We start from the raw sequence: 12,265 nt of genomic DNA, 5'->3' as shown, positions 1-12,265 counted from the left end.
TCTGCACTTGGACTCTCTGCCTTAGGGGTGAGGGATATCGGTCCTTAGATAGTTGATGTCTGGGTACCTTGTCACCTTTGCTGCATGAATGGCAAACACCACATCAGCCTGAGTTTGTCATGTACTGTCCAGACAATAGAGCTGTGGCTGACATCTGCTCTCTTTTATTAAAGCCTTTGTTTCTGAAAGCCTGTAACTAAATAGATTACTGAAATAAACATCTGGCCTTTAGTAAAGGAGTAACAAGTTGCTTTGTAGAGTCAATTGTGTAAGCTCTTTAAAAATCCTGTGCAGAGATCTTATCAGAAGGTTAGGTAATTGAAAACTGTCATGTTTACCTTGTCCTGTGTTGTGCAGACAAGATCCTCTTATATTTGTATATTTATATAATATTAAAAAGGACTCACACATGCGCACACACTCATTCTCCAAGGAGAGCTGTGCTGAGTAAGAGTTTTCTATTGTAATCCTAATCAGATCAGTAAATGAATGTCATCTGTTCTGGAGAACTGAACTGCCCTTTTCAGGAAGGTTGCTAACAGTTCATTCTCAATGGCATGCAGTATTAACTCAATCAGGAGTAAAGTGCTGATTCAATGTATTTAAATTACGAGTTCCCCACAATTACTTGTAGTAGCAATTATGTTGCCCCTTTTATAAGAATGGAGAGATCCTGATAATATATTAAAAATATTGACAAAGAGAAACAAATTTGAACAGTGTGTCAGTAGACTAAGTGCTGTCCAATAATCTCTTCATTTTAAAAAATCTCTAGGAGAAGCAGTGCAAGCTACATTTGGGTGGCTTCCTTGTTTTCCTGCTTTTTGGTGTTGTTAGTATTGTTTTTCTGCTTCTTGGTGTTGTAACCAATAAGGATTTGTCTGAGGTGTTAACCAAACTCACTCTTTTTCTTGTTGCAAATTAAAAGCAAACAGCAACAAAGCTAACATGGTTGTTTAGAGAAACTTATTGGAAGGAATTTTATTAACAGTTACTGTATTTTAAACTTTGTTAGATGTAATGTTCTCCTAATCTCAGTGCAATAATGGACAGACGGTGTCTGTATAATTGCTAATTGTAAATGCAATCTACATTGTGTTAATGTTTTACTTTGACCCAATGCCATCACGCTTGTGTTATGTTCCTTGAAGCACAAATAGTTATTTATGCTGATCTGAAGTACTGCCAGTTTTAACTTTGGTGTGCAGTAAATAGTTTCTCCTCAGCAATGACAGTGTTTATTTAAACAAGCCTCAGTGTACCTGCTTAATGAAATCCTGAGCCAAATTAATGATGGCAGTGTCTGTAATCACAGCACTACACTGATCTGGTTTCCTAGCACACTTAAGATCTCCACATCACAGCTGGAATCACAACTGTAACCAAGTTGAGCACAAGGCTAGAAAGATTTTGCTTGTCTGTAGGTGAGCTTCAGTTTATTTTCAACAAAGCAAGAGCTTATTAGGTTAGCTAATCCATTCCCCAGTAGCTTGGTAGAGCATGTTTAATGCTGTAACTGTTCTGATGTTACAACAGAGAGGCTGTATCTTGCTCAGGTTACTTGGTGGGTGATCAAGCTGACATTGATTTTAAGGGCGAGGAGCCAGGCCTGAAGCAGTCAGATAGTTATTTTGTTAAGAAGCCTTTTCTGCCTTGAAATAGCTTTTTACTTACCATCTTTATGCTCCTGTCACTTCTTTATCCCCTCCAACCATTCTGAGATATATTTTTTTCCTCCTAACTGGCTTTTGTCTCTTTTGATAGCTTTCATACCCTCAGCTGTGGGATTTATCAACTTTTCCAGAGGGATTGAGCATCTTTGCGTCACTGACGATTCATGTCCACTGTCTCCTTGTCCCATCAGTTTTTTAGTTAGTTTTAATCAGCTACTGATGTTGCTAGAATTTTATACGTAAATAAAGACGCTCTGGAAAGCACAAAGTATCACAATTTAAAATGTTGTAGTCAAAATTATGTTTGTACACATAGTTGCCTTTTGAAGTGGGGCAGTGGGTAGCAGTTTGCTGTACTAACAGCTGCTTTCTGAGTGTCTCCAGGGTGTCAGTGGGAGCCGCTTCCTTGCACAGAGGTGAGACAGCACTGCTCCACTGATTCCAGCAAAGCTGCAGCACCTGCTGCCTTGGTAGAGCTGCTTGGGACAGTGACAAAGGGATTGTAGTAACTTGGTGCTGATGCAGAAAGATGAAACCACTACATGGCCAAACCCACTGAATTGTGGTGTCCTTCTGTGGGAGGCAGAATGTCCCACAGAATTTTTCCAGACGGAGTCCGTTGGCTCACCAGTGAGTTGAGTTCTTGCTCATGTAAAAAAATTCTCAGCTTCCACTGAGCTTGGCACCATTTTGCTTCTTCAGCCTCTGCATCTACTGCTGGTAGCAGTGGGATGCTCTTTATGTGAGATAAGAATTTTCATGTCCTCACCTATGGATTGCTTGTGGCCCAAATCTGCACAGACTTCCTCTTCTTATAAATGTAAGATCAAAGGCAGGGTCTTTTTGGAACATCTGTTGTAACGTGTTACAGGAAAAGCCAGGTTTACCCACTCCTACCACATGCTAAAGCACAACTGTTGAGTTCCTGAGATCATATTTCTCAATAATCTCTTAAGAAACTACCGTGCTAAAGTGATTTCTTAAAATCAGATTATTTATGCATTTTTATAATATTTTTTTCACATTTGAATATCTTGAGATTGTTTTAATTGCAGAGACTAGTAGGAAAGTTGTCCTATTTAAAATTCTATTGCTACTTTAGCTAAAAGCATGATGCTTCTTCCCCCCCATCCCCCATGAAAGTAAGTGTCAATAGCATTTTAATAGGTGTTGCAATGCAGATATTTCAAAACATTGGGGAGATTACTTTTAGTGGATAATCTCTTTTGGTTATTAAATATCCTGGTCCTTTCAAAATTAATCCACTGGGTTTTGTGCCCTTTCAGACATAAACTTATTCAGTTTAGCTCATTGTTTAACCTTCACGATTTTTTCAGTAAGTGAATCCAGGTCTAATAATCAGTAAAAATGTGGACAACACATACTAAATCAAGACTCGATAAATCTGAAAGTAAAAATTATGACTGATGCTTAAAGACAGCTTTTTATTATTAAGTATTAAATTACATTACAGAGGTTAGGGTAAACAGATTAGTGGATTAACTGAGTCTCAAAGTCATTGTCAGAGCCAGCAACGCAGCCTTATTTCTTATGACATTATTTTCAGCCTGTGAGTTCTTCCCTACCCTGTTTTTTTACTAGTTTATTAACAGAGTGAAAAAAATATGGTCTTAGAGTAGTGATACTTTCAGAGCTAATTGAAGTACTGGGATTAAGACACTTCAGGAGAACCACAGAACTTGAAAATGGTGATAAGAGATGATGACTCACCTGAACAAACACAGAACCTTCCTTGGACAGACTGTCAAGACAAGTGCCTGGAGGTTCATGAGAACTGCCTCTGTGCTTAGGAGGCATGGATGCTCCTGGCAGGGACCAAAACAGATGCCTGCCTTGAGCCATGCTGCTGCAGAAATACTCGCAATAGCTGCCTGCCCGCAGGTTGGTTGCTGGTAGTTTGCAGGGCTGTAATGAGCATCTTCAGGCAATTTAAACCTGCCCTGATATTAAAGGAGCAGTGCCCTTGTGCTTCTCACTGTGGGTTGTACTCATCCACTGCTCCCCTATCTTCATCTCCAGAGACAGTGTGACTCACTTATATATGAACCCAGTGGAGAAAATTAAGGTTATTTCTTGGTTAGATCATGCGCTGTCTTCACATGTGAGTGCTTATATAGCTTGTGTCCTTTGTGGCTTTTCATCTGCTTTTAGAAGAGTCAAAACAGACCTTTTTCAAGTTTAACAGTGTCCATTCAATTTTTGAAGTCTCATTTGTAGAGGTCAAGGACTTAATCAAACATCCTTCTGTAAAGCTTCAGTATTACTTATTGCTCTTCTAGGAATTCAGTGATTATGTTATCCCTTTTCAATCCATGGCACTGTTGGGATTCCTTTCAGTACTCTTTCAGCCTACACCATGGCTTAGTTGATTTGTCTATTTTATTTGAATTTGCTTTCAGGTTGTTAACTGTAAATTTATGTTAATTCAGAAATTAACATATGCCATGTTCTAAGAAGGAAACAACAAAAAGACACATCTTAAAAAGGTTTACTCCTTCTGTTTTCTACTTATGTCAGCTAATATGTCCAAGACCTGATGACCATTCGTGATAGTTTTCACCCTAGGCCTTCCTGGAGACCAGGTTGTAACCAGGAAGGAACTAGGAAAGTGACCAAGGAAGTATTCCATGCTATTCCTTTACGTAACCTGAGGTATAAAGAAAGCTGACGGGAGAGACCCCGCTCTCTTCTCTTCCGTCAAGGTTCAAGAACAGTAGATTCCTACGTGGTCTTGCTTATCTGAAGTTGAGGCCTGTATCGACTGCTGTTGTCTGCCACGCGTGAGGGGAGAATGCTGGGCCACGATCTGGCTGTCCTACTTTCCTCAAGGGAAGTGGTGAGATTTTGCCAGTTCTTTATTTTACTGGTTACTGGGGTTTTAGATTGTGTATACCTGTTTTGTTTCTGTCCCTTTTTGTCCTTTATTTTGTCCTTTTTCCCTTCTCCCTTCCCCTCTTCCCCTTTAGGAAGCTATTTGGGGTTTCTGGGGTTATATGTATATAGTATTCTCACTGTATATATCTGTTTTATATGTAACATATATTTTTTTTTTTGCTACAGCTTTGGCTGTTTGGTTTTTTTTTTCCTTCTCTCTCTGGGAAGCAGGTTCTGTTGTTGAGTTTTGGAGACTTGGTGGGAAGCCAGCTCCAAACTTGCGCACCATTATACACTCCTGCAGGCCTCTCTGTCTTTCAGGGCTCCTACTTTTAATATAGAGGGTTGGGCTGGGAAATTGCCTTTGTGCAGCTGTGGGTTGTGGTTTTTTGGGGAGGCTGAGACTGTTTGAATAATTATGCAACCGCAAAGTATCACTGAGCTAGGACAGTTGTGTTCACATTGATATAGCAATATATCATTATCGAAATGCTGGTAAAGCATCTTTATTTAGTACACCATAAATGTTTTTTGAGAAATTCTGCACATCTGCAGGGTGATTATGTATCTCATGGGAAGTACATTATTTTTGCTATGGTGACTGTGTGTTTTCTACCCAAACAGTAATTTATTTTACACTGATGGAGAGAAAAAAAGAAAGAGAGCTTTCTGAGAATAAACAGGTCAGAAGAAGATTTCTTCTTTTCAGTTAGAACTTCTGTTAATCATCCACGTTCCCCCTGTAATTGTAGGGTGGTTAGATGTTCAAGAGAATACAGGAAGGAAACAAGTAGGCAAAGCAGCTGCTACTGGAGAAAAATCGAGGTCCAGTTTCAGGGAAAGCACCTGAAAGTGTGTCCCAGCCAAAACCATGACAAACTAATGCTGAGAGATGAGCTCCCAAAAAGTAATGAGATGAGAGGTTAGGAGCCAAAGAAGTGCTAACTTGGGGGATCAGGTGCATTGGAATGACAGGTAGGAAGCGTGTGGAGATGCCAAGACTGCCTGTGTTGAAAGCATGTATGTGCACGGTCAATATTTAAAGGGATTTCTCTTGTTGAATGCTTCCAAGTTTAGCATAACTGCTAATCTTGGATATTTAGAGATAATTGCTATGCAGTGATGAGCACATTCTTGAATTTTTCTGACATTTACAGAGTATTTTACATGTCAGAAGTGGTTAAGTAAGGATTGATATTTCCATTTTGCTGTTATGTGGTGGAGGAAGAATCTGAACTGTGTGTTTCTTGTTTGCTAGTGGTCATAGAAGAAATCTTTGCCAAACCACAAAGAGCGCATTCTTGCCTTCTTGCCATATGCCAGATCCATTCACTAGACTGTGCCCTGATTTTCTCTGGTTTTTTGCCTTGAAAACTGAATATTGTCAGCTCATCTGATGATAGATGAGTAGCAGGTATCCAATGCAATAATCAAATCAGTAAAAGTAGTAGTTAACATTTCGAGATCAGAACCTGATTTTAGGCAGCTGAAATCTAAAAGGAGCTTAATCATGATAGTTAAGCTTGGTTTTTATCTTTATATACAATAAGTTTATTTATTTTATACTGAACTATGTGATTGGCCAAGGCTGAGATATGATTGCTGATTTCAAGGGATACAATGATGATGAAGTCTCTGTTCCACGACAGAAGAAATAAGGAGTTCAGCTGCCTTAGGACTTCTTGGAGGTTTCCATGTTAGGGAGTATTTTGTTTGCTAAAATGTAAATTGAAAACCTGGTCAGAAATTTATTTGCATTGTCAGGCACTTAAATACCTTTAAAATATGCCTACAATATATTTCCTTTGATGCAAGTCTGTGTTTATACTTTCCTGTCAAATAAATTAGTGAGAGTTATTGCAGTTAGAGAATATGTGTTTTTCTTTGCCACTGTAGTTGGTGATATTGTTGCAATTTAGAATAGGTTTTAGGTTTGCATAGGACAATCAGTATTTTTCTGAGCATTATTACATGTCAGCCTTTAGTCTAATACAAGGTGTGGTAATATCAGTCAGGAAAACATAAATACAAATGTTGATTCAACTTTCTTGCTTTTAATTCTCTAGGATTATGATGGCTTTTTTGAATCAAAGGAGAGCAACACTGTGTTCTCCTTTCTTGGACTGAAACCTACTTTGGCATCAAAGGTCAGTGTTATATTGCAGAATTTTCATGGAATTCTTAAAATAGTGAAAAGGAATTTTCTTTGAACGGAAAGAACCCTGTGTGTTCGGATGCATCACTGCCCTGATCCATACCTTGTCCACATCAACTTCATGCTACTGAGGTAATTGAAATGGTTGTCAGGAAAAGCAAAACATTTTAAATGAAATCGAGCATATACATGGGAGTTGATTTGAGACAGCAGATAAATTAAGTTTTAAGAATACATTCTCCTTCACATTATCAATCTAAGTTGTAAGCAACTGGCTGAATTATAACAGGAGACAGAACTAAGATCTTAAGCACTGGAATGTCTGTAGCCTGGCATAATGGCTCAGCATTTATTCACTAGGCATTGATTTTTTTTTTTCTTTTTTTTTTTTTTAATGCTGAAGCGCTGGAGCAGTCAGGAATTGTATCAACTTTTTGGATAAGAATTCAGTTTTAGCAAACACATATACACTGGTCAGAACACAAAGCCAGGTAACATCTTTCTACTGACATCAGTATGACAGAGGAAATTTTATTGCCGTATGAAAGCCTGGACACTTGTTCAAAGAGACTTTGTGGTGCACCTTCTGGCTGTAGGTTAGACACATAGGGGAGGATTTTTCTTCCCTTGGGTACTGTAGATATAGATGTGTTTTGTAGTAGTACTGTCTCAGGACTGGATGGTAGCTCTTGTGTATCTATAGAGCTCCTCTTCTGCCAGGAATTGATTTATTTATGGACCCCATGAGGGACAGGAGTGGGAAGGAACCTCAGCAGAGAACTGCAAAAACAGGTTATTTTGGCAGCCTGCCTCATTTTGTAGCTTGGAGAATTGTAGGACAAAGATGCAATCTGAAATACTCTATTCCTAAAAGCTCTATTCATAGAAAATATCCTGTTGTAAGCCTGGAGGAGTGTCTCTATAAACTATCCGCTTCAGTCTGGTAACACTTCAGAGGATGCATCCTCAGCTGCTATGTGGACCAAGGGTAGGGACACCTTATATGCAAAGGGCACAGGCACAGGAGATGAGAATGTATTCAAAACATTAATATTATATTAGTAATAATCAATATTTTGTTTTTGTCTTTTCAGTAGGCATCAGAACCCTAGAAAGCCGATGTGAAGTCCCAACAAGCACATTTCTGAATGAATGACCCGTTCTTCAGCACATAACAGCTTCCCTAATGGATCACTGTGATAGAGCAAACATGCATCATTAGTAGTAGTCTGCTTGCCATGAGATGGTGCTCTCCAATAGTGTGGAGCTAATGACACACATATGAAACAGGCCAGGCTACTCATCTTCGTTTTTAATAATACTCACTGTTGATGTTTCACTTTTGTCTTTGGCTTGCTCTTGCAACTGGCCCTGATATTCTAACAGACATGTATGTTTGAGTGCAAGGAGTGGAAGTGTAGGGCTTATATCATTCATGGACATACTTATGTAGTCAGACTTCTTACTGTTTTTAAGTCTTCCCAAATTAGCTCATCATGATAGTTAAAGTGCTCGTGGTTATTAGGCTATCTGTGCTGGCTATGATCCAGAAGATAAAAAACATAAATCTTGAGATCTCAGTCTAAGTCAATAACTGCTGTATTTTTGCTCTACATTTATTTATCTTGATATTTATTCTAGATCATGGTTATTTTAAGAGACATGGGCTGCTAATATTGTTCATGAAAACTTGATTTGTCTAATGATGCACATTACAACTGACTGTTTAAAACCAATTCCTTTCATGAGGGAGGTGCCAAAGTGAAATATTTTGATGTTTCCTCTTCCAAAAGCAGGTGAAACATGCAGGAAAACACTTGGTGGAAATACCGGGGAGTTCAGAAGAACTAAAGGGGTCTCATAGCTAATGGTAATATGAAGTTATCTCTTAAATGAGGAAAGTCTTAACACCCACAGTTGGAGCTCTGTAGTTGGACTGTCTTGAAATTTTGCCAAAACCTTCAGTTTACCTCCCATAACACACAGCTCCACCACAAGCCACGTGAAAGTCAGGGGGATACTTTGAGAGTCAGGGCTCAGTCCCATGAGTGGTTAACACTACTATGGTCCAAGAGCACGCCTAACTTGCCTAGCTGTTGTCCTGGTTATATCCCCAGATGTGGTCATGTGGTGGTGCCTCAAAGACAGTGAAAAAGCTGGGTGTGTGCTTTGCTGGATAAGGCCATAATGGCAGCTCAGCTGAGGAAGAAGGAGCCAAATAAAGTAAGTGGAGACTATTCTAGGGAGACTGCATTGATGCGTATAGCAGAACTTAGGCCCGTTGTAATATACATTACAAAATGCATTCTAGAGAGAAGTCAAATTGCATTATGCATCTTGAATCAAGTTTGGCTATGAAAATAACAGTTATGCTGTAATGTGTCTTTTACTCAAGTGATTTCATAATGACAGGGTAGTGCCATCACAGTCTTTGGGTAATGAAAGACAACCATTATGTGGAAAAGCTTCTTTGCAATCACAGTACCACTCAGACTGTGTGGCTTGAAGGAAGCCAAACTTGTAAAAAGTGTCACACTATCTTGTGCAACAAATCGAATGTTCTGTTAACATCAGTAAACGTGGCATACAAGACATGTTAGTTGGAAGGGACAACAGTTGGAGGTCATCTGGCCCAGCACTGTCAAAATCAGGGCTAACGACAACACTGGCTTGGATCAGATATAGGTTTGTCTAGCAGAGCATTAAAAATATCCAAAGATGAAATCTCATAACTCTGTAGGTAACTTGTGCCATGTAATTTGTGGCTGTTGCCTTTGCTGAGTTTTCTGGGACTCAGAAAGAGATTGGCACCATTCTTCTTGCAACTGCCCTCAAGATAGTTGTAGTCTACCATTAGATGACCTCTAAGCCTTCTTTGTACCAGACTGAACAAACCTGGCTCCTCAGTTCAGTTACAGGGCTAGATGGAGCAAGAGCACACACAGATTTGAAGTCCATGGTTATATTTACTGGTCAAAATCTTAGCCACGGCACCTTTTCTACGGGAATCCTGATTGTATGTTTTTAAGAATTGTTGTCTGTGTTTAGGTACTGTGACATTCTTGTAACCAATCCCATATTTTCATGAGACTTGAATCTCACTATAGGAAGGGAATATGACATTGTTAACTTCACCAGGTTAACAGGAGAAGGAACTATTCCTAGAAGGAAGTTAAATATTTAACTTTGTAAATGAATACAGATATAAATTTACATAATTGCGCAGTTGATTACAGAAAAGCCATCCTGGATTTATCATGTACTTGATACGTTGTAAACTTCTAGAACTGCCTGAAGTCCCAGGTTTGAAAAATTTACCTAAGTGTGTAAATATATACACATGAGTAATCCTGGGCAAAATCCCAGGCTTACTGATGTGAAAGGCAAAACCACACTGATTCCTCCAGGGATGAAATTAGTTTTGCAAAACTCCTCTTGAATTTTGATAAATGTAGAATAGAAGGCTCTCATTTAGTGGAGAGTTAGTCTTGTTACAGCTGTTAAGTAAACCTAGCTTATTTCAGAGCACACATGTGGGCATAATCTGTGTGGAGGACAACACTAGCTCTGAAGATATTCTGCTTGCTTGTATGGATTGGCAGTGTAAGTCCCTTAGAATATGTGCTTTTGAATTATAAATGGCTAGCTTAAAAAAAAAAGAAATATATATATATATATATATATATAAAAAAGAGGTGTTATTTGAATGTGAATTTGGTCTGTTGTGCGACAGCCTTATTTTTGTAGTTAAACTAAGTAGAGTTCTAGTTTGTTACACAAGATGATCTGGAATTTTTTAAACCAGTTTTGTAATAATGAAATGTAGCTATCAGGTAACTGAAAAGGTCTGGGGAAACTAGAGACAGTTATTGAAAGAAATAATAAATTCTTAGTTCTCTTCAAAATTTTTGCATATAAAGGTATGCTTGAGAACCAAATGGTCCAAATTTCTAGTTAATAATTCTAACTACTCCACTTTTTAAAAGGGAGAACAGTGTGAATTAAACTGTAGATCTTTGTACCTAGCTGAAGCTGCTGTGTGGGCTGACGTGCACGTGCACATTCACTGTATCAGTGGCTTTGACAGAGGTGTTTTTGTTTGTGCCACACACTACTGGATAGTGCCTTGCCAGAAAGAGGACTGTTTCTGTAGGGTCTTCCTAGATGTGCTTAAACTTTGAACTGAGAAAGGGGTAGTTTCTATATTGCCATTTTTTTAATAATACAGTAAATTAGTTTCAAGGCCTGAGTCAAAAGGCACATGCTTTGTAAGACTGAAACAGTTTTTGATGAGTCTTCTGAACTTCTGATTTTTCTTAGGTGATTTTCTTTTTTCTCTTTTCCTATTTGTTGACTGTGTAGAATCAAACCTTCTAAGGGAAGTGGATCTGCAGTAAAGCCCATAAATCCATGTTTACACTTAGTTTACAATAAGTATCTGATTCAAGTGTTGAGCAGCACAAGTGTTGTGACTGAAGTGAAGAGTAGCTGCCAAGCTCTCACTGCATTTTCTGGTTGTCCCTCCCTGCCCTTTTCCCCCCATCAGGCCATTATTTGGGGCAGTACCATGGTTCAGATGTAGGACCCTGAAATTTTAGGCCGTGCCTTGTGGCACTTCACAGGAGTGCAAGAATGGGGTGATCATCAGGAAAGTGCCAAATCCCATTAGTCTTCAGTGACTCACTGATTTCACCAGATCTTGGCACAAACAGTGGCGGGAGGATGGAGCCCTGTGTGTACACCCTGCACAGAGAGCAGGAGTGGCAGATGTGGTGCAGAATGGCGCACGGCTTGTGACGGCACCGTGACCAGGGGTTCTCGCAGGGGCCTTTGGCTGGCAGTGCCATGTGTGAAACCACATAGCACTGCTTTCCACAGGACTTCCACTGCATCATGGCCTATCCTTCACCCTCTCGTTCCCTAAAGAATTTGGAGGGAAAATGGAGAACAGTTTGTTGAGAGCAGTCCTCCAGCCAGGGCAGATCCAGCTTACTCCTCTTTTCCTACTTCACGTCTTCCTAATGTGCGTCATCCTGTCTTGTGTAGACCTACATGTGTGCAAAGCTTCCACTCCCAGCCATCTGTAACATCCCTGTGAGGCACAAATGCAGAGCTGGTGTTCACCTTCACGGCGTCAGTGTTCTGTAACTCGGTAGGGGAGGGAGCACGTTGCATCCTAGGCCATGTACACATTATGTATTAAACTGTGTTCATCTAATAAAAAGTTGTAATTCAAAAAAGACATGCTCTGTGTTGTATGTGCCAAAGGAAACTATGAAAAAATATGACTCTCTATTCTTGCTGCAGCTCACTCTGGTGACAATCAGAGTGCTTTGGTTTGGGCAGCTTCTCCAGATGGAAGCACTGCAGAACTTTTAACCTGGAAGGGGTGGACCTGATCCTGTAAGAGGCTTTGGACCCTGGTGCCTCCATGGGAATTGCAATGTGCAGAATGCCTGCTGTGCTAGGGTCTCCCCAGGTAAATAGTAGTAAAGAAGAAAAAAAGGAATGATTTATTATCTTCCAGTTTTTGTGCTTGTGT

General features: G+C 39.5%; 1 protein-coding gene across 4 annotated transcripts in view; it reads left to right on the top strand.

The window, feature by feature from the left end:
• Positions 1–11,963, top strand: part of SH3BGRL2 (SH3 domain binding glutamate rich protein like 2) — a 38,708-nt gene extending 26,745 nt beyond the window's left edge. The window contains exons 3-4 of one of the 4 annotated variants that reach the window (XM_032683652.1): positions 6,635–6,715; positions 7,818–11,963. In XM_032683652.1, coding sequence (XP_032539543.1) covers positions 6,635–6,715; positions 7,818–7,820 — 84 coding nt within the window. In that variant the 3' untranslated portion in view covers positions 7,821–11,963. The remainder of the gene's footprint in view (positions 1–6,634; positions 6,716–7,817) is intronic. The other 3 variants (XM_032683653.1, XM_032683651.1, XM_032683654.1) reach the window with 3 other exon arrangements.
• Positions 11,964–12,265: the final 302 nt, after the last annotated feature.

This window comes from Chiroxiphia lanceolata, chromosome 3, assembly GCF_009829145.1.
Source record: "Chiroxiphia lanceolata isolate bChiLan1 chromosome 3, bChiLan1.pri, whole genome shotgun sequence".
NCBI classification, from domain to species: Eukaryota; Metazoa; Chordata; class Aves; order Passeriformes; family Pipridae; genus Chiroxiphia; species Chiroxiphia lanceolata.
This window is presented reverse-complemented; position numbering and strand designations above follow the sequence as displayed.